General features: G+C 42.8%; 1 protein-coding gene and 1 long non-coding RNA gene across 2 annotated transcripts in view; one reads left to right on the top strand and one right to left on the bottom strand.

Moving 5' to 3' along the window:
* The window catches only part of RAB1A (RAB1A, member RAS oncogene family), a 46890-nt gene that overhangs the window by 12352 nt on the left and 11021 nt on the right, over positions 1–23517 (bottom strand). The window contains exon 2 of the mRNA XM_018555839.1: positions 5177–5249. Coding sequence (XP_018411341.1) covers positions 5177–5249 — 73 coding nt within the window. The remainder of the gene's footprint in view (positions 1–5176; positions 5250–23517) is intronic.
* On the top strand, positions 5175–22309 carry LOC108786529. Its single transcript, XR_001941210.1, has 3 exons — positions 5175–5251; positions 12789–12796; positions 22297–22309. It is a non-coding gene; the product is annotated as an uncharacterized LOC108786529 (long non-coding RNA).

Raw genomic sequence — 23517 nt, 5'->3', positions numbered from 1 at the left:
ATATATGTGGGAAAAAGTCATTTGATTTTGACCTGACAAATTCTGCTGCGGGAGGTGCGTTGCAGTGCCATTCATTTCAATGGCACCACAAACGCACCTCCCACCCAGTGTGATTGCCTGCAATAGAACGTACGGTACTGCAATGCTGTGCATTCCAGAACAGTGTGATTGAAAATAATTGTGCATGCAGTTTTATTCTGAAGAAAACTGTGTTTGTAACACTGCATTTGTGTATTTTATTTTAAATTAAGGGTGGTATTTAATTTTTTATCCGATCAAAAAAAATAATCAGCCAACTAATTGATTATGAAAATCATCATTAGTTGCAGCCCTAATGGTAGGTTCATTTTCAGACATTGTGAGAATGTGAACTTACCCTTTAAACACAACGCACTGCAACATAGAGCATTTGCATCTATGGTTTGGGGGCACCACAGAAGACTTTGCATTTGCACTGTGGTATAAGTAACAATGAATGGCGATGCACAGCAACACACACAGTGCATCATGGTGTGAAATTAAAGGAAACGCAGCATTTTGGCACACCAGCCAGCAAGATGAATAGTCTGAAAACAGCATTTACCATATAAACTTCTCTTACGTCTGTTCCAGCTGTTATATTTAACGATTATGAGCCGATAGTGAGAATGTAATCTACTTAAAGCTAAACTCTGGGCAGATATAAAAGATATATTATTAAATGTAAGCAGTGTAAGTATCTGAAATTCACACATCAGCCTTGCAGCCCACTGTACAGCCGAGCTTAGACTGGGAGATGGAACAAGGATGGTTTCCAACTCAAAAGTTGTGTTGCAATACTCATTTGGTAAAAAAAGGAACATGCTGAAAGAAGGAGAGAGCAGAGTGACAGTCTGCTGCTTTTCCTTTCACAGGCTAGAGGAGGAACAAGACCTGTAAATGTTGCTTAACTGCAGTAGAGAGCTCTGTGTGAGAGCTGTACATCTATGGACTGAATGTACTAAAATACAAATCCTGCCCTTATATGTACTATATGTGTGTATTTAGCTGCCTGCCTGGAGCCCAGATTCAATGTATCTATCTTCAGAGATGCACAGTTACATCCTATTGGCAATAAGCATGATATCAGCATAGACATTCAAAGTACCCACAGTGCTTACGTGGGAAAACTCAACAAGTAGCACTAGACACAGCAAATACCTGAAAAGCCGGTACCAGCATAACACAACAAATATGGTTTACATACATTTTCTCACAGGCAGGCCGACATCAAACAGAAAAGTGGAACGTAGCAAAGTTATATGGTACCCTTAGACACATTGCATTTCACTGAATCGTGCTGACACTGGCATTTGAGCAGACTGGCCAAATATTTTTAGGCCGATAGATTATTGCTCCCTTATAATAAAGAATGGGAATATATCACACATAGGATAACAGCCTGCGGATTTATGATCCTTATGAATAAAATGTGCGGTAAAGGGTAACATTTACTAAATTATCACCAATCAGCTCTACTAATGCATTTTCACACCGTTACTGTAAGGGCCCATTCACACCAGGCGCTGAGCCAATCACACAGCGCCTGGTGTGCGGTGCCCTGACAGGGCCGAAGTGCTGATCCCAGAGCATGGCACTTTCTTTTGTTAGTACTTTATAAAAATGTCACAAGTGGCATTTCATTCAGTTCTGCGGTGTGCGAGGCAGCTGTACTGTCATGCATCCTGCGGCTTTTTTACAGCGCACACCAACGCGTTCCTATCGTAATGTGGTGATTTGAATGGGCACCATCCGTGACGAGGCAAATTGCCTTGTGTTGTGTTGGGGCTGCGCTGGAAACAACGGCCAGCGCATGTCCTAACGCAGGTGGTATGAATGGACAAGTCAAATGCTGCTTGGTTTCTATGAGCAACAAGAACTGCTCATCTAGAGAAGGCCGTGTTTGTCACAACACCAAAATCATTACCTGGCCTATTTTCTAAAACTTTCCCCACAGTTTTCTCTCTAAAGTATAAAAACATTATGTGACTTGAAATGTAGAGCGCAATCAATGGCCATAGGTAGAACGTGCGTTATAGCCAGGGCTTGAAAAATTTGATGGTGTCTCACGAGTCAGTCAAAAATGTCACCAGTCAGCATGACCGGACTATAGCCTTGCAATTTATGTTAACATTTTTTGGGGACAGATAGAGCTTTCTTTTGGAGGTATATAAATCACCCCCGGGGGAGGGGAGGGGGGGTTATTTTTTTACTGTATAATGAAAAAAGTACCATAAATGTAAAAAAAAAAGTTTCCCCACGTTATGTTATAAAACTTTTATTCTCACCCTTATTTTTAGTAAAACATAAAAGTCAGGGTCACGTCGGGTAAATAGACACCAAACATGTCAAGCATGAAAATTGTGTGCGTCCGCAAAAAACGCCCATAGGCAACGATTAAAACGCTTTTACTGCTCATCAGTTTAGTGTTATCAGTGATTAATGGCTCTAACATTATTGCTCTCACTCTGCCGTTTGCGGCGATATGTAACATGTGCGGCGCAATCGTCGTTTTCGCACGTAGGCACACCCGACTCATATCTGCGTGTGTATGTGGGGGGCAGGGACTTTTTAGAAGAAAAAAAATGTAAAAAATTTTTAATGCTTTATTTTTTTATGATTCTTTAATTTTTGTACTATTTTTTTTTTTTTTACACACAACTTTATTGCTATTACATAGGTGTATGTGATAACCAATTGACATGACAGGTCCTCTTTATGGAGACATCAGGGGTCTCCAAAACCCGTCACCTAGGAACCCCTAGAGAAGCTGATGAAGCAGAGATCTGCTTCATCAGCTTCTGTAGCTGGAGAGTGACACTGAATGCAGGAAGTGATGTATTATACATCACTTCCTGTATTCGGGGACTGAGAGAAGATCAAAGGGATCAAATCCCTTTGATCTCCTGTCACAGAGCTGTGCCGGTCCCGGCCGCATCGGGCACAGCGGAATGTCGGGACCGACAATGGCAGTGACAGCTGCTAATACAAGTGATAGAGCGTCTCTAGAGACGCCCGATCGCTTGAATGTAAAGCTCCCGGCCGGCCGTGTAATTACAAAGGCCGGCCGGGAAGCTGCTAGTCGGGCTCCACCGTCTGTTCGTCACAGACGAGTGGATTTTTCAAGGCCTGGTTAAAGCAGTATGCATTGTACTAACTTGCATGATTTACAGGATCTCATTGCTGGCAGCTACTGAGCAGTTGCAGTAGGAGCCTGTGGGAGGTGCTCTTGGTTTTCCATCAGAAGCAGATGGTTGGAGACGTATAGCCTGCTTTTATACATCATTTAATACTGTACTGAATGTACATAAATCGCATTTCACACTGAAGAAACAATCTACAAAACTTATTGTGGAAGATATTCACTAAAGACCCCGGAATTAAGCAAAAGCGTCCTACAACTGATTGTCAAGTTCACTCTAAACTGAAATTTAACTTATAGGAGCTTGTTAGCAGGTTCAAAACACACCCGGGAGAGGGGGGTGGGGATGGAGGGGATTTACTAAGGGCCATTTACACATACAGCAGTGACCTGCATTTTATTGCACAAGATAAATGCAACTCACAGCAACATGTAGAAATTATTTGCCTGATGAAGGAACATTGCCATGAATGGGGATATGACCTGCTTGAATGAATAAAAGGATTTCTTTTGGAAGAAAACTTGGGAGTGCTGGTGACCATTTATTTTGTTTTGCAACTATTTGCCTGCTCACATCATAATGCGGGTGTGCTTTTACAGCATACAGTGCTGTTGTGTGGGGACTTCAATGGAATTGTTTACATTGAGCAATGCCAATAAAGTTTTTAAAAAATAATATGTAAACAATGGCGAGCTGTAGCAGCATGTGATACAATGCACATTGCCGGAGCTGCCACAGTGCATTAGCCTTCCCACTAAAATGCACTGTTTTAGCAGACGGACTAGTGTGAAAACCTAAAATGAGCAGACAGAATCTTGAGCAGCAGTGCATGGCAACTAAATGAGCTTCTATCTTCAGCTTTTTTTTTAGTTAACTTTGAAAATGAAATTATTGGTCACTATGAACAGCTGCTCCAGATGCTGCCTGCTCCAGTCTTAGGCCTCATTCAGACAGCTAACTGCCGGCCCGTACAGATCCACGCGGCGTGCACGGCCATATCGGACCTCTCCCGGGAAGGACACGTGTTGCGAGTGATTGTACGCAGCAGCCTGTTCTTCCCTATGGGAGTAGGCGGCCCTATGCCGCCGTACGCACACCCCGAACTGCACATCTGTGCCGGTGTCCGTGCGCCATCGTAGACACCTGTCCTTACCAGGAGCTGCCCGATATGGCCATGCACGCCGCACGGATCTGTACGGACCGGCAGTTAGCCGTGTGAATGAGGCCTTCGTTTATTCGCCCCACTGGTTTCTCATCTCTTGAAGTGTCCGGTAAGCTCAGAGCGTCTGTCCATCTGCTGCTGCCTTTACAAGGGTGTCATTATGTCATATTTATTGACTGGACAGATTATTGTGGCCAGTTTGATGGAATATCTTCTTAAGATGTATATTGATCGTGGATGTGGGTGGGCGGTGAGTGTGAGACGGGGAGGAGGTGCGGCGTGAAGAGCGTGGATGCTGGCGGGTCTGGCAGCGGCGAGTGAGGTGGGGAGGAGGTGCGGCGCGCAGCGTGTGGAGTCGTGAATGGGACCAACTGATCGGAAGCCGATCGATTATTGAAAAAGTTGACAACTTTTTCAATAATCGATTATAATCGATTATGTCGATTAGTTGTTGCAGCCCTATTAAAAACACATTATACGCAGTATACTCCCGAGTTTTATATGGCAAGGTCAATCACAGAACAAGAGTAACTATGCTATGATCTGCACTCCGCTTACTGCAATGCATATATTCACAAACCCATCAACACCCAGAAAAGAAGATATTGCCATCGTTTCCAGCAGCCTAAACATTGTCAAAACTGGAGCAGACACAATCTATGGGAACTGCTCCAGATTGCGTCGGCTCCAGTTTTGATAAATTCCCCTCTATGCCTTTATTTCTTTTTATTTAGAGATGAACAAATCACATGTCACTATACAGGGGACATTTCATAATAACAAAACAAGGAAACAAAAGAATTGCACTGCATTTTAATTAAAATCAGACATAGTCAGAAAATGGTGTACTTACTGCAAACCTAAGCAAAAGGCAAGATTTCCCCACACCAGAGTCTCCAATCAGAAGCAATTTGAATAAATAGTCACTGTAAAGAGAAGGAGGATATATAGTTTACACAACAAGTCATCATCCACATGTCACACTCACATGACACAAATTCCAAAGCTCCATCCAGAGGCCTCATCCTTTTCCCCTCCTCCCTCAGCCCAGTCTGCAAAGACCTGCCAGGTCTTACATGTTACAAAATGTTAGAGCAAAGAACAATAAAATGTGTTGTATCATGCACGGTGTACACGGCTCTATATACCAAGTGCACGGAGGGCTTCATTCATACCATAGATACGTCCAGGGATAGTGATCTATTCCTAACCACACGTAATTAGGTCACATACATGCATGTAGTGCGGGCAGACCGACACTTGATCATTAACTTGAATGGGTCACAGCGGCTGCTTCTAAACGGCATTATTTGGGATTATTGCCACAGGAACCCCTAAACGCACAGTCTTAGTTTAGTGTGAATGAAGCCAGGCCGGGCCATACAGGTCACGATTTGTCTAGTTCAGTCCCACTGGCCAAACAATGGAAAATCTGGAAAATCATTAGATTCCTCCATGTGTTCCTAAAAAACATGGGCGGAATCTCCCGTCAATTACTATATTCTGACATCTGGCACACACGTTTGTCTAAACACCCGAACAGTGGCGACATCAGATTGGCCGCAGTCACTGATCAGCTCAGAGTTCTCACCTGGCTCCTTCAAATTTCACATTGTCGTTTGTGGAGCCAACAGGACCACACACAGATTCTATTTTGAAACAAACATTCAATCTGTGTAAGGCTAGCTTTAGTTCCACATGCAAAACATTTTGTTTATGGATACAATGTTTTCCCATTAAATGTTTAATCACAGACCTGCTGAAATTCCAGCACATGCCCTGAATTATTCATGTCTGCTGTACTTTGTAAGATTTAATTCACAAAAGATGAATTGCACAGGTTCTCTTTTCACTGGTGTTAGGATTGACACACACCCACACACAGACAGACACAGACACCCACACAGACAAACACCTCTGATTTGCACCCGTTTTTGTCTGTTAATGCCCCAGGTTTTGGATAGCATAGGTGAAGTCTAGAACCCCTGTCAGGTTTTACTGCTATCCATTAGAGAGATTGCCCCTCACTTCCTGTTCTGGGGACAACCTTTTACCAGACAGGAAGGAAGGGAAAATCTGCAACAGGGAACCAGACAATAAAAAGCTGATAGAGGTTTACATTTTTACTTCTTTCTGTATCACTGTTATATGGATGTCCGCTCAACTCCTGGGCCGGTGACAACCTATTAACCAGACAGGAAGTGAATAAATCTCAATAGAAAAGCCTCTATTCACAGTAAAATGAGGGCTACTCCCTGCCGTGGCCATTATACGGGGTCTCACAGTCTTTGAATATATTTTACATTATGGAGAATGCAGGAAAAAGGTATGAGATGTCTCCTTATAGGACTACTGAAACGCCAAACCCAAAGAGGGCCACAGCCGGGAAGACTTTAAGAAGCTCACACAGGAAGCTGGAAGTGGATTGTAACTGCAAAACAGAATGAGCGTATGATGTGTGATCCATCACTGCAAACATGAATGAAGAACGAGATCCAATTAACCTGTATAGAAAACAGAGAACCGGCTGTGTCTTATCCAGACTGCAGTGAAGTACCAGGCTGATCGGAGTGCAGAATGAAAACACTCCTGGTTACCATGGCGATTAGTTCCAGACACACTCCCCTCCCCCTTAGTCTATATTAAACCAAATAGAAAAAGTCACAGCAGCAGAAAAAAAAGACAAGGCTTATATATTTCATAAACTCTCCCTGTAGTTATGAAAAAATAGACACTTGAACCTCCTCCAGCTACATCTGACCGTGCAATGTGCAAGAGCCCAAAGCAACCAGCCGGTGAGCATCATTCTCTGTCCCGACTTCTGTACACTGATGGAACCAAATAGAGGCCATCAAATAAACATTTTATAAGGAAAGGAGACTTTTATTGCACCACTGATATTTTTCAAATGCGCGGGTGCTTGCGCTGCCATTCATTCTGAATGGAACCCCAAACCATCTTCCGATGGATGAGCATTGTGATGTCATGTAGTGAAAAATAGAGAATGCGTTATTCTTTACTGCATGTCACCGCAATGGTCATCCACTGCAAGTCATTTTAGGGTGGCATTCAGAAGGAAAGTATGGAGTACTGCGCTGTGCGATAAAAGTGCAGAAACCGCACCTCTAGCACAGGGATGAGGCCCAGTACTCACTATAGCGTGCGTGGTAAAATCATAGAACAAAATATTTACGTCACTCCTTACACCAAGCCAAACACAAATACATGATATAAAACTAAACACAACCAATGTGAGGAAACCAATCATCTGTATAAGGTACATGCTGTGATATAGATGTAAAAAAATAAAAAACACCGGGCGCCTTTCTGGTGCAAATAATCCTTTTATTTGTTTTTATGTTTCACACAGTGTAACCCCTCATCTGTAACGGGGCGGCCTGCCTGGAACACAAGATTCAATTTGTGGCTGAAGGAGGTTCCTATCTGGCGCTGGTTTTGCTTTTTGTGATATAGACGTCTCTACCTCATATACAGCCATGTTATGCTGGATGAAGTACATGAAGCATCATGCCGGTGACATGCCCACAGCACTGAGTCGGAATAATAAGGTATGACAGTTACCATGGCCACAAAGAGGCCCCGTCACCTATAATGTACACTGTATAGAGCCGGATTCCAACCAGACAAAGCCCCAGGACACTTCAAAACGGGCTCTTCACTGTGCAAGTGTGAGAGCGCTCCTGTGGATGACAGCGAACATCTCCTCCATCTGTGTCCTTCATTTGTACAAAGGAGAGCAAATGCAGGCCTTGAAAACCAGCGTTTGTTTCATCATAGGTAACTCACCTTATAAGAAGCATTCACCCCACTTTCACATATAGAAAAGAGACAATTTCATTTTTTAATACAACTGCTTAAAGAACCAATGACACCATACACACTGCAATCTGACAGCCTCCTGTAGATTGACCAATACTCCAATACAGGCCTCACCCAGAACTAGAAGACAGCACTACACAGCCCTACACGACACCTGCTGACATCACGTCCAAGATGGCGGCGCCCAGCAGCAGTCTCGGGGCTTTTGGATGTTTAAACAAGGGAGATAACATGCGGAAATAAGTCTCATGCACATATAACCTCATGGGAAGATCTTTGAAGTGCATGGTTGGGCAACAGGGTCTCTTAAAATGCAAGGAGAGCTTATCTTCCATTGAAGAAAGACGCAGGTCACCGCTGGGACAACAGAAAAATGAACCCCAGCCTGTCATTGTGATCCAATGACTCGGGACTTTCAGAATTATTGATACGGTGTTAATTTTAGTGTTAGTGCTGTGACTGTCATTATTGGTAACGGGGACCATGTGCTCTTCAACCATGACCCAAATCGCATGACGGAAAGGGTTATGTCCTTGCCATCTGTAAGGTCTAACACCTACTGGCATTTGTAACCAAGGAAGACGCAGCGGGGAAGTGCTGTAATGAAGTGTAACTGGGTCCGACACTGAGCTTCAAAAGGGCCCCTGTCATTTTGCACTGAATTGGCAAGATGACAGGGTCCCCGAACGCATGGCACATTAGTGCCTCCTTTCTGGGTCAGTGCCATCTGCAAAAAATAGTGCTTGCAGGATTTTTTGCAGATCGCACTGGACCGGATGGTGTAACAGGGCCCTTTACAAGCATTTCTGGGGAGACCTTATGAGCTGAAGGCCATGAATCATCTAAGGTTCAGAGAGAAACGCATTCCTAAGAATGTTATCAGATCTATTACCTCAATTAGCATATTAGCACAAATGCATACAGGAACCCTCACAGACAGAGCAACCTATAGCTCCGGTGAAGTGGACTTTGTCAGTTGCATCATTAAAAGGAGAACTATGGGGTCAGGGCTTTTCCCCATAGTTCTCCTAAGGGACACGGGAGAACACAAACTAGCGCCCTCCCGTGACCCAAAGCTTTTTTTAAGAGGACAAAATGGGCTTTTATTTGATGTGACATATGCATATAAAAATTCATTTTTTTTTATTACAAAGGTTTTGGCAATAATAATAGTGTACATAATTAGTGTAGCGAACCGAAAGTAATTCATATTAAATTATTTTATTTGTCCCGATTTATAGGGTATATCATATGGTTGGGCTTTCAGTTTATTTCAGGAGTTATAGGTCACAAAATACAGAGTGAAATACAATTTTAGTGTGGAACTATTTTAGAATGCGGTATGTTTGTCTCCTAACTTTAATAGCCTCCTTGGCACTATATTATTTAAAAAAAAATTTTAATCAACTTTTTTTTTACTAACATTTTCAAGTTTCACGAATTCAAAAAAAAAAAGTAAATTGTATTTTTTTTTCTAAAGGAGGGGGCACTAAGGGGTTATTTTAATTTCATTTACAGGGGCTTTGATACTTAGTATCTCTGACAATACACTATTCTCCTCAGAGATTCTTTGTAACACTTTTGTAACATAGCCGGCTAGCAGTTTACAAAACACAGTGAACTGCTGCCGGCTCTGTGACTGTCACAGCTCGATCACAGCGATTAGCCCTGCTGTTGAGGGTCTGCCTCGGACCCTGAGGAACCCATCAACAGCAGTAACTCGATGAGCTGCTGGTCCCTTCACAGACCAGCAGCCTATTGTCCCGAATGACGGAATTATCCAATCACCAGTCACAAATGAACTGAACGTTCCGCCCCACACAGCTACATGTCAGAAAGGGGCAGGGAATGTCAGCAATGTTTTTCAACATGTGTACTCGGGCACCAAGCCCCTTCACATGACTACTAGGCACATCACCGTTACCAAATGACAATTTATTTTTCCATGAAGGGGGAAAAAAAACAAAATCACTTGTTCTGTAGAAGCACCCGGCCTAGGTCACGTGGTCTCAATTGACCAACCACGACTGAAGAGATTTAAATTAGCTGTGAAAGATGAAAGGCTGCCACTTTACATAATTACAAACTATATACAGAAATGTTTTAAACACATTATCATACACTGATGAGATTTACATGAAGGTAATCTCTTTCACATGTATAGTGAAATAGAGGTGTGGCAGTCCATATAAATGCTGCCCTGACATCCATGTGTGACTAGTCAGAAAGACCAGAATATCTTGTTCTGCCGACCCCGGAGCCTTCATTCCTGATGCAGATTATACTATTTCCGCCTCTACTCTCATTTGAATGTTATAACTAAAGTGCATTTTCTTCACATATATTTTCAGTTTAGTGCCCCTTTAAGCCAGGATCCGTCGCACAAAATAGTGCAGGAGCCTTTTTGGCGCTCGTATATGACCCGCACCAGGCCCAAAAGCCAAGTTGTGGTAACGCCTACTTTAAAATTGTTACAGGCTTCCAGTCACAGCGCATAACCTGAAAATGTAAGCAGCAATTTTTTAATATTTCAAGTGCCTTTGACGTGCCTAAAAGCCCCATGTAATGTTAAGCTGGCTATACAAGTTTTAAATGTATCCTTTTCAGCCCCGCAGGCTGAACGAGAGAAAACCACTGAGCCCCCACTACACTTCAGCCCGGATAGAGAAATCCAGCCAACTATTGTATTCAGATACCGCTGCTGAATATCCAAACAGTGTGTTCGAAACCAAAAAGTCTTATTCCACATGTTCATCTGTACACAGGAACAACTACACATCCTGGGCTTGCCTCTTAGGCCCCGTTCACATGTAGCGACTTATCGCGTGATTTCCGTCGCGATATCACGCATTTTTGCCGCGCGATATCGCGAGAAATCGCCGGCCAATGCTATTCAATGGAGCTGTCTTAACTCCATGTCGCTCGTCGCAAGTCGCTTCTACCGGCGGATTTTGCTTTTTTTCTATGGAGCCCGACGGAGAAGGTCGCGCTACCGTCGCCCCGAAAGTCGCGCTATCCCGGCCGCTGCAAAGGTATGTCGCTACATGTGAACAGGGTCTAAAGGTTGCACAGCATTTTAGCTTAAGGATCCCATAACTTTTGTCCACACTAAGGGCAGTCCCCGGGTTACAAACAAGATAGGGACTGCAGGTTTGTACTTAAGTTGAATTTGTAAGTTGAATTTGTATGTAGGTCGGAACAGGTAAATTTTTTTAGGTGCAACTCCAGCCACAAAAAAACATTTTTTAGTTTTTGGAGAGCACAGGGAAGGGTTAACCCTGTTTTGCTGTCCTCATAGTGGCTCTAATCCCACACCATACTAACCAAAACTAAAAAAATACAATTTGATTGGAGTTCTACTTTAAATGCAACTTGGACAGATGTTTGTACAACTTCCTGTAATGCCCAGTACCAGAGGCGGAAGCGGCGGCAGGAACTCCTCGTCTGCACGTCTAACAACTTCCTGTAATGTACAGGAGGTAGAGTACTACGAACCAGACTAGGGCTGCAACAACTAATCGACATAATCGATTATTGAAAAAGTTGTCAACTTTTTCAATAAATCGATTAATCGGCTTCCGATCAGTTGGCCCTGTTCACGGCTTCACACACGCTGCGCGCCGCACCTCCTCCCCACCTCGCGCTCGCCGCTGCCAGACCCGCCCGCCCGCATCCACACTCTTCACGCCGCATTTGTTGTATCCCCCTATAGCTGGTGATATTCTGCACTACAAATCCCAGCAATAATACATTATACAGCGCAATGCAGAATACTGCCAGCTATAATGTACTATTGCTGGGATTTGTTGTACTCCTCTATAGCTGGTGATATTCTGCATTGTGCTGTATAATGTATTATTGCTGGGATTTGTAGTCCTCTATAGCCGGTGCCATTCTGCATTCATTGCTGTATAAATTTACACCTTTCCTTTTCACTATATTGCACACCACACTATTTTTTTCCACCGCTCCAAGCTTGCTCCTGTGATGGACTACAATCTCAATACAAACTAGTAGTCCATCACTGGAGCCATTTTTAATTTTTTTTAATTGTTTATCCGATTAACCGAACTTAATAATCGGCTAACTAATCGATTTTGAAAATAATCGTTAGCTGCAGCTCTAAACCAGACCCATTCCTCATCTGCATGTCTAACAACTTCCTGTAATGTACATTACTACGAACCAGACCCACTCCTCGTCTGCACATCTAACAACTTCCTGTAATGTACAGGAGTTACATTACTACGAACCAGACCCACTCCTCGTCTGCACATCTAACAACTTCCTGTAATGTACAGGAGTTACATTACTACAAACCAGACCCACTCCTCGTCTGCACATCTAACTATTTCCTGTAATGTACAGAGGAGGTACAGTGCTACGAACCAGACCCACTCCTCGTCTGCACATCTAACTATTTCCTGTAATGTACAGGAGGTACAGTACTACGAACCAGACCCACTCCTCGTCTGCACATCTAACTATTTCCTGTAATGTACAGGAGGTACAGTAATACGAACCAGACCCACTCCTAACAACTTCCTGTAATGTACTGGAGGTACAGTACTGCGAGCATTGTAGCATTACAACTAGTGGAACAGCATGGGACCCTCGTTCGTAAGTAGGAGTCGTACGTAACTCGGATGTTAGTAACTTGGGGACTGCCTGTATTTGTTTTATTACATATTTAATATTCTCTGAAATCAAAAAGGAAATTGATTTTTATTTAATATGGAACAAAGATGGATGCCAATTACATTTGTCAATTTCAAGTTCTCAGAGAAAATTGTGGGGGGTTGGGTTCTTTTTGTGTGGAAAGGTACCGACAAATTTGTCCATGTTGTACATGTCTCTGTATCCAGCTAAAAAGGCCCCTAAGTGCTGCCTTTGTGCCCTGTCCCACAAGAAAGTTACTGTTACAAGATATTGATGACTCAGAGGGAAGACTGCTATATTATACTCAGCTGACAGGAAACTGGGTCCTCAGAAATAGGAAAAGCAAAAGAATAGTTGCTTGGAGACCCAAGTACAACAAAAGGACCTTACAACTCATTCCTCAGTTAGCCGAGCTTGAATTTCAACATAATGCCATGAATATTATCAGATTTGGAGGTATTTTGTGCGTATGCAAGTCCTGCCCCGAGCAATAACAGCAATGGCAGATAACCTTGTCATATTTATCAAGTTGGTACACTAGCCAACCGCACTAAATGCGCGGACACTGGAGTTTTGCTGGTAGAAAGTGCCGATTCTGGTGAACCACACCAATTTAGTTTTTGCTTTTTTTTAAATCAGAATTTATGACATTTCATTCAGTTCTATTCACTGCAGCAGAATTGCAACTGTGCTACACTGAACAAACTACTGTAGGTCATACAATGCACACCACCACAATGCGCTGGTATTAACGGACCTATTTATAAGCAAAGCTTTTTGCCTCGTCATTGGGACTGCACTGGGCAAGGTTGCCAGTACAGAATACATTTGCGCCATTTGATAGGCAGCTCATAAACCATTGTGGGTCATGGAAGAAAGTGCGTATAAATGCGCAAAAACGCATGCTTCTGTTGCACGTTTTTGGGCATTTCCAATTAAGTCTATGGGACAAACGGCACCAAGAAGCTCCTGTATCTTTTCAGGTGTTTCTTCTCAAGTGTGAACCAGGACCATTGAAAATGGGATTTCTTGTGTTGGGCAGTTAAAAGTGCTTTTCGAACTGCACAAAAACTCCTAGGTGTGAACCAGGGTTTAATGTGCACTGCAAAAACTGCGACAAAAACAAACCTCAACCGCAGTCACAGGATGTTCACAGCTACAAAGAAAGGAAAAAAAAAAATCAAGACAGACATGTATTTTAAAGTTAAAAAAACTGTCAGAACTGACAACAGGTTATAGGTGCACAGAGTGCTGAAATATACATACTGGTGTCCTGAGAACATTTGCTGATTATTCACCGAGGAGCCCCAGAACCTGAACAAGTGCTGCAACTAAAACTGTCAGACGGTCTCAGGACCATATACTATACAGGCACAGCTAGGAGGTACAGTGCTACGAACCAGACCCACTCCTCGTCTGCACATCTAACTATTTCCTGTAATGTACAGGAGGTACAGTACTACGAACCAGACCCACTCCTCGTCTGCACATCTAACTATTTCCTGTAATGTACAGGAGGTACAGTAATACGAACCAGACCCACTCCTAACAACTTCCTGTAATGTACTGGAGGTACAGTACTGCGAGCATTGTAGCATTACAACTAGTGGAACAGCATGGGACCCTCGTTCGTAAGTAGGAGTCGTACGTAACTCGGATGTTAGTAACTTGGGGACTGCCTGTATTTGTTTTATTACATATTTAATATTCTCTGAAATCAAAAAGGAAATTGATTTTTATTTAATATGGAACAAAGATGGATGCCAATTACATTTGTCAATTTCAAGTTCTCAGAGAAAATTGTGGGGGGTTGGGTTCTTTTTGTGTGGAAAGGTACCGACAAATTTGTCCATGTTGTACATGTCTCTGTATCCAGCTAAAAAGGCCCCTAAGTGCTGCCTTTGTGCCCTGTCCCACAAGAAAGTTACTGTTACAAGATATTGATGACTCAGAGGGAAGACTGCTATATTATACTCAGCTGACAGGAAACTGGGTCCTCAGAAATAGGAAAAGCAAAAGAATAGTTGCTTGGAGACCCAAGTACAACAAAAGGACCTTACAACTCATTCCTCAGTTAGCCGAGCTTGAATTTCAACATAATGCCATGAATATTATCAGATTTGGAGGTATTTTGTGCGTATGCAAGTCCTGCCCCGAGCAATAACAGCAATGGCAGATAACCTTGTCATATTTATCAAGTTGGTACACTAGCCAACCGCACTAAATGCGCGGACACTGGAGTTTTGCTGGTAGAAAGTGCCGATTCTGGTGAACCACACCAATTTAGTTTTTGCTTTTTTTTAAATCAGAATTTATGACATTTCATTCAGTTCTATTCACTGCAGCAGAATTGCAACTGTGCTACACTGAACAAACTACTGTAGGTCATACAATGCACACCACCACAATGCGCTGGTATTAACGGACCTATTTATAAGCAAAGCTTTTTGCCTCGTCATTGGGACTGCACTGGGCAAGGTTGCCAGTACAGAATACATTTGCGCCATTTGATAGGCAGCTCATAAACCATTGTGGGTCATGGAAGAAAGTGCGTATAAATGCGCAAAAACGCATGCTTCTGTTGCACGTTTTTGGGCATTTCCAATTAAGTCTATGGGACAAACGGCACCAAGAAGCTCCTGTATCTTTTCAGGTGTTTCTTCTCAAGTGTGAACCAGGACCATTGAAAATGGGATTTCTTGTGTTGGGCAGTTAAAAGTGCTTTTCGAACTGCACAAAAACTCCTAGGTGTGAACCAGGGTTTAATGTGCACTGCAAAAACTGCGACAAAAACAAACCTCAACCGCAGTCACAGGATGTTCACAGCTACAAAGAAAGGAAAAAAAAAAATCAAGACAGACATGTATTTTAAAGTTAAAAAAACTGTCAGAACTGACAACAGGTTATAGGTGCACAGAGTGCTGAAATATACATACTGGTGTCCTGAGAACATTTGCTGATTATTCACCGAGGAGCCCCAGAACCTGAACAAGTGCTGCAACTAAAACTGTCAGACGGTCTCAGGACCATATACTATACAGGCACAGCCAGGGCTTGTTCACACCAGAACATCTCAGAAACACAAACACGTTATTGCAATGCGCTGTGCATGTTTTGGTTAATGAAAGTGCTATTCGTTCTGAACGCATCACCCGTACACACATGCACTGCAATGCACCATAAATCCCCATTCCCCCTTGTTGTGTCTGTTAAAGTGTGCAGCAGTGTGTGCATTTACGCAACGTGGGAAAAACACAAGACGCACTTTCAGCGCCACTTCTTTTTAACACCCCAAACAGGTCAGGCAAAACACACAATTTTCCCACATGTGACAAACACGTAAAAACACATGATCAAAAACCGAATGAAGCTTGCAGCTCAAACTGCTGCATGAGCGTCTATACAACATTTGCTGTGCATAGGGCAGGCCACTGAAATGAAAGGGCTGTTGCACGGCAAAACAGACAAACGTTACACACGGTCATGTGTGCCGTGAAGTGTGAACTGCAAACAAAAACTCCAACATGCCATAAACATGTACTGTGACAAGTGTACCATTGGAAGGTTTATTCTCAGCAGAATTTTGTCCTACTTCCAATCCCAATGACAGTGATCACTAGAACAACAACCTCAACAGGGACACAGCCAACAGGAAATATCCGATAGTGGCTTTAATCCTTTAACGATCAATCCAAAACTAAAAAAAAGTTGTGGCTTTAGAAGTATCCAACGAACTCAGCCTACCTGTCCACGCTTTCACCTTTGATAAATTGTATTCAGCTCCAATCCCTTTTAATGCCAATATGGGAATACCCATTTGTAATGCAGGAGACATCCCCAAAAATACATCCAATATAGGTTCCTGGTGTCTCAAATACAGAAAATCAGATTATCAGATTATTAAAGTGTCATTACCAAGTTTCTTAAAGATAGCAATCAAATAAAACTTGCTTAAAATTTTTAATCTAGCCAAGAAAACAGTAAGCTTAGAGAAAATCCCAGAGCACAATCTTGCAAATGCAGACCCACCCGCACACCATGTGAGGTGCTCTTCATAATCTGGATAACACACACACCTGCAGGCTTGTGTACAAATTTGGTGTGGATCTGCCCACAAGTCACGTCACCCTTTCACAGATCCTTTGAATGGAGAAATGACAAGCCCCATCAGCCACTGGGGCAGAGTTCACAAAAGGAATATAAGTGCGGTAACGTCACTCCACTGGTAGTCCACTGACCTCAGTATAGGATGGGAGAAGGCCAGAGCATTGCACCCACAACCTACTGATCGCAGTTGCAATACTTTACTGGCTCCCATGGAGAATATAATAAATGCACATTTTTTTTGTTCCTTTTATGAAGTGTGTATTTGTATTTTTGAAAAAGCTGGAATTCCCCTTTAAATGTTGTATTACACCTACATATACATACATTACTGCCCATTGTAATTAGGATGCATTTGTCTGATTACAAACAATAGAAGGGGTTTTTAGGCCAACCAGTGTACTTTTCTGCCCAAACAAATCCAAAATGAATTATTTACAACAGCCACAGATAGGGCTCCAGATTAGACCAGCCTTTCTTAACCTGTTTAACATGAAGGAACCTGTGAAAGGACTTTCCGGTCTCAGGGAACCCCAGCTAAAAGCTACTTTAACTTCCAGTTAGTTTGATGGTCATTGAGAAGATTGCACCTTACATTGATGGTCAGTGGGAAGAATTCCCATAGTATTACATAAGGAGTGTAGTTTTAAACAACTGGAGAACAGCTGGGGCCTGGAGACCCATTACATGTCATTTCTGGTAGTAGTACTATTCAGCATATGCAGGATGGATGCAACACTGCTAAGTAGGATTAACATAGACATAAAAAGCATGCCCAGTGTGTACACAGCCACTGCAGAAGGCATTGCAATGCAAGCAGATAGGATAGGATGCTATGTGATTGGTTGCACTGTGCTTAGTAATAGTTGGGCACACAGCTGGCACTCTATAAAATAACCCTATTCAGCAGTGTCACGCAGCTTCAGTCTGTCTGCACTGAACAAAGCCATCAGATTTTCAGCACAGACAAACCTTTCCTACAAGTTTCAAGAGGAAAAATGAAGTCTGCAACCAGTGGCTAAGGATCTGCAAGGGCCCTCGGCTCTTTTTCATGTACCCACTGGCAGCCTCTCAGTAAAAGGGTTTAGCATTGATTTACGTCAACACCTAGGCCATTGCATATTCTTCTCCATGAGCAAAAAGAGGAGGCATCACCTAGAACACATGTCAATTACAAGGCCGCAGGCCAGAAACCCCCCCCCCCAGTACCAAGCTTTGTACCGGCAAGCAGGGTTAATTTGTTGTCTTGGAGTGGCAATTCAGCTCCCTTCTTAGCTGCAGGTTTCTCATCACCCGCACGTTCCAACTGGGGCTGCAACTAATCGATTATGAGAATAGTTGATTAACGGTTACTTGAATCCTCTAGATCTCTCCTTCACACTGGGAGGAGGGCACAGTAAGCCGTGAGCGGGTGCAACAGTCAGCCTGCTATTGCAATTTGAAATGGCCAATAGCAGGCTGGCTATTGGACCAGCCCACTACCTGCTGTATTTACATTCAGCTGCCATCTGTGGAATCTTGCCACTGGCATCTGTCATTCCCTGACTGAAGCTATTCAAGTGCCAGGTGCTTACACTACAATACAATAAAAAAGGAAAAAAATTATAAAAAGATAGCTATATACTTTCATTCATTAGGGATGCACCGATACCATTTTTTCCAGACAAAGTACTGATACTTGTCCACGCTTTTAAAGATACAAGTACCGATACATTTTTGTTTAGTGTTACATGACAGTTTTTCTAAAACAATAAAGACTAATGATTTCAGGACAGTGGTGGAGCGCCTGAGCCCTGTACCAGCTGCAAAATCCAAGTATCGGCACTGGTATCTGTACATCCCTTTTTTTTTGCCATTCATCTGTATGTGCTTTATGGAAACAGGGCTCACATACATCTTCAGTTCCTTTGATAGGCATTAAACAGGTCTCAATGGCTCTTAAACATTACAGATCCTGTTGAATAGATCTTAATCCTATAACAAAGGCAATCAATATAAGGTTGGGTTGTGTACTGGTTGGAGGTATTGCTTTATACAGAATCTTATAGAAAGCAACAAAAAAAAAACAGGAAATACTAAGTCCATCCCCAGTTCAACTTTGCTCCAAAATACACTGCAAAACATCACACACGCTTAGACCAAGTGCGTTCCAGGTGCAGGGCAGAGCAGTTACAGACCAGATCAAAACTGTGTCCAATGTATTACAATGGTATTTTGGGCTCTAGTTCACATGGCAGCGTTCAGTTCCAGAGCATGTAAAAAAAAAACCTAGCAAGCCCTATTTTACCTGCTCTGGAACGCATGCAAACGCCCTGAAAGCCCATTTTAAACAAAAAAAAAAAAAAATTTATTAATTTTTTTTCACCAAAAATGGCGCATCAAAAATGCGGCACAACCCCCTGCACTGCGTGTGCAGAAACTCATGCAGATCTGGTCTGCATTTGCTGTGAACAATCCCTTAGAATCATGAGCTAAAAGAAGGAACAAAAAAGGAAGTAACCAAATCTAACAATAAAAGCTTCAAATACAGCTGATGCCCTCTAAACTGCAACAGATGGACAGCAGCCAAAACCCAGTGCAAGGTGACAAGATAGCAAATACAAGAGCAGCCTACAGCAACCAGCGATAAGCATCTGTCTCTTCTTCCTCTGCCTTCTCATCAATAAATAATTCACACCATCTAGGAGGAGCTGAAGGCTTCAGTGACTATGTATAAATATACATAGAAAACCCACCAACAGCTTCAAGTCAGGATGTCTAAAGCTGGCCATACACCTAGAGATTATCTGCAGATTTTCTATGGTCAGATGGAAAAAGTGCAACAGATTCCTCCATCTACGCTAAACTGTGTGGCTGGAGGAATCTCCCACTGGGCCAAGCAAGTCAAGTATCTTGCTAGTCGGCCCCACTGGCTCTCAAAATACCTGAACAATCTGATTGGTTGCAGACATTAAGGTATTTTGACTGCCAGCGGGGCCGACTAGCAAGATACTGAAGCTTGGCCCAGTGGGAGATTCCTCCATCCACACAGTTTAGCGTAGATGGAGGAATCTGTTGCACTTTTTCCATCTGACCATAGAAAATCTGCAGATAATCTCTAGGTGTATGGCCAGCTTAACAAAGACAGGCCATTACTACTGGAGAAACAAAGGGGTAAAACCTTCAAACCACAACATATCCAAAATATAAATTTAGCCTTTTCTTTCAGTTTTGGATATAGTAGAGAAGGGTTAGCCCCTCTGTAATGTTTTTATTGCGGTATGTGTCCCGATTGGGGAGATTTCCCTCCTCCATTTTAACTTGTAACCAAAGTCTCCAAGAAAGAGTGAGGGGGGAATCCAATGTTAAAGCTGTCCCCAGAACAAGAGGTGAGGGGAAATCTAATCGGGCCAACCGTCTAGGGGGGCAAATCCCCTCATTTTGGGAGATTTCCTCTAAATTCCTGTTGTGTCTGTGGGACAGAAGGTGAAGGGAAATGTCCCCAAAGGAGACCAGATTGCAATCAATATCACTGCAGGATTTTAACCCTTTCCTTCAGTATCCAAAGCCAACAAAAAAAAAAAGATTTGGCAATAGATTGGATCTTTATAAAGTTTTAAAGTATAGCCAAAGTCAAAAGAGATCTTAAAACCGCGTCCAATGTATTCCAATGGTATTTTGTTTAGTTCGCACCGCAGCGTTCAGTTCCAGAGCATGTAAAAAAAAAAACTGTAGCAAGCCCTATTTTACCTGCTCTGGAACGCATGCAAACACATCAAAAATGCATGTTAAAGCCATGGAATGCACTGAAAGCCCATTCTAAACAACAAAAAACAACCCCTTTTTTTTAAATCCAAAAATGGCCCTGAACGCATCAAAATGCAGCGGGAAAAAAAGCAGTATAACACTGCACTGCAAGTGCAGAAACTCGTGCAGTTTTGGTCTGCATTTGGTGTGAACAAGCCCTTAAGAAAACTATTTTTCTTTCTTTTTTGGGAAAAAAACAAGAGTAACCAGAACGTTCTGTGAAAGAAAACAAACGTATGTGAAACGCCAACCTGATCCTCGGGAACAACTGGCTTGGGCAGTGTTTGTTTAGCAGTGTGATATTTGCACAGTAGTTATTGTGAAATCTGTTTGCATTAAACATATAAGATCTGTAACCCTTCACAAAAATGTCCTAAAATGTGTGTAATATTGAGAGCATCAGTCATTGATCAAATTAGACATTTCTCTTGTTGCAATAAAATAACGAATCCACCTATATTGCAAAAAAACAAAGTGCAATTATTATTTTTTTGTAGCTTGCAAAGCATTGCAACTGCAAACTGTGGATTGTGGGTGCAATACTCAGGCTCCTGCAGAGTGTTCCTCCAGCCCAAGTCTGTACTAACCTACGGACCTTCTGTTATGGGAATGGAGGATGTTATCAACAAGTGAGATGTCACTGCACTTGTACTCTATTGAGAACAACACGACCTGCTGCACTGGCAGATGGTACCAGTAGTTTTTCCATTCACAGATACTGCAAATCATAAATGCAGGTGGAACATGATATGAAGGGTGACCTTAGCCTTTATGTTCTACTACAGTTGTTCATCGCTTGACCTATAATGCCCTAAAAGCCCCAGGATAGTGAACATGAGCAATGATATCTTTATCAGATGACCAAAACCACAGACTCTGGAGGTAACTCTAAGAACACCCATCACTGCCCAGTGGGCATCCAACACATATAGTTACCTTTAGCCCTCGTTCACACCTAGGCAAATTGCATATGCGCGTCTGTCGCGACCGTTGCACGATTCCAAAGGCTACTTGGCTGTATCCCAATGTAAAACGCCCTACAAAAAACGGCCCAAAGAAGTACATGTACTTGTTTGAGCGTAGGCCGTTTTGTAGGGCGTTTCAGACGGGCGGAAATACGGAAAGGTGTGAACCAGACCCATAGAAAACAATGGGATTTTCATGTTTGTACGTTTTGTTGAGCGTTCATAGAGCGTTGAACACGTGACAAAACGTAAAGGTGTGAACGGGGCCTTAGTCTCAAGGATTTTTGGCCCGGTTCACATCTAAGCGTTTTGAGAACACGCAGCAATTTGCACATTTTTTTGTGCGCCATTGCCGTGCGTTCGCAGAATAGAACCCCAAACCAGGCACACAATTTGAGCGGCTTCCCGAGCAAACGCAGTGGAAAAAAACGCAGGTCACAAAAAAGGTGCAGGAGCCTTTTTGCCCTACAGATATGACCACATTGAAATCAACGAGGCTGTGCAGCAAAAGCACAGAAGGCGCGTTTCCGGGATGCCTGGACCGGAACGCTCAGATGTGAAGCAGGCCTTAAAGATTAAGGCCAAACAAAAGAGACTATTACAGACCATGCATAGTCAGATGCTGGTCATGCTTTAATGCATCATGCTAAACTATGTAGGCTTGCCATCACAGAATGAGCAGAATCAGAACACTGATGTAGATGAACTAAGCAAGTTCTATGTAAAACACCCGTCAAGCTCATTGCACAGAAGTAGTATTAGTATGCTGACCACAGAGGGTTCTTGAAGCACAGGCACAACCAGACTGTCCAGAGACACTTTCAGTACAAATCCTCACCAAACAAACATACACACTTGTTTATGCATATGGAGACAGGAAGGAAGGGCAGCAAGAGGCCTCTCATCTCTGCAGGGAAAAATAACAATCAGGCATATTGATCCTATACAACCATAGCGATTATTCAAACTGGTGCGGGATTAGCAAAATCAGCAAGATCGGTCATTGCTCAACTAATATGTATAGTCATCAATAGGAAAAGTAGACATGGGCATTTTTTTATCTTAGTTGGTAAATCACTCTAAAAACATCAGGTTAAATCAGCATTTACAAAGCATCAAACTGCTGTTACAAATGGCTTAAGGAGAAATGAAGGTATCCTTTTTGGCTTTACTTCTCTGTTGGATCACAGAAGTCAATTCTCTAATGTTCTCCTGGGACCCAAAGTTAGCAGATAGCAGACTTAAGCTGGCCATACACCTTACAATTATCTGCAGATTTTCTGTGGTCAGATGGAAAAGGTGCAACAGCTACACTTAACTGTGTGGATGGAGTAATCTCCACCTGGGCCTATCTGTTGCACTTTTTCCATCTGACCACAGAATATCTGCAGATAATTGTAAGGTGTATGGGCACCTTTATGCCCGCTATCAGCTGATGGCATTCAGGCACACAGCAGCCAGGAGGGATCCTGACAATATTGTTGGGATCCACCCTGGCTGCCTAATTGACAGCTGATGCAAGCGGCTTAGAGCTTGACCGAAAGGGGGTGGGGGATTACCATAGACAGTCACTGCTCTCTACTCGGAGAGACCAAGAGCTGACTGATCAGTAGTCATATGATCGGTAAGCTCTCAGTCTTGTAGCATGGGACAACTGCTGTGTCTATGCCAGCTCTAAGTATTAGGCTGGGTTCACACCTATGCGTATCGAATTTGCGCCTTTTTTTGCGCGTTCCGTGCCTAGCGTTTTTACCGCGATTCGCTGTAAAAAAAACGCGCGACAAATACGTTTCCGAAGGCTACCTGGCTTTATCCCAAGGGATACGCGTGGCAAATACGC

Source organism: Nanorana parkeri, unplaced genomic scaffold (assembly GCF_000935625.1).
Source record: "Nanorana parkeri isolate BGI_ZX_2015 unplaced genomic scaffold, ASM93562v1 scaffold11, whole genome shotgun sequence".
Classification (NCBI taxonomy): domain Eukaryota; kingdom Metazoa; phylum Chordata; class Amphibia; order Anura; family Dicroglossidae; genus Nanorana; species Nanorana parkeri.
Note: the sequence above shows the minus strand (reverse complement) of the source record. Positions and strands in the feature narration are given on the sequence as shown.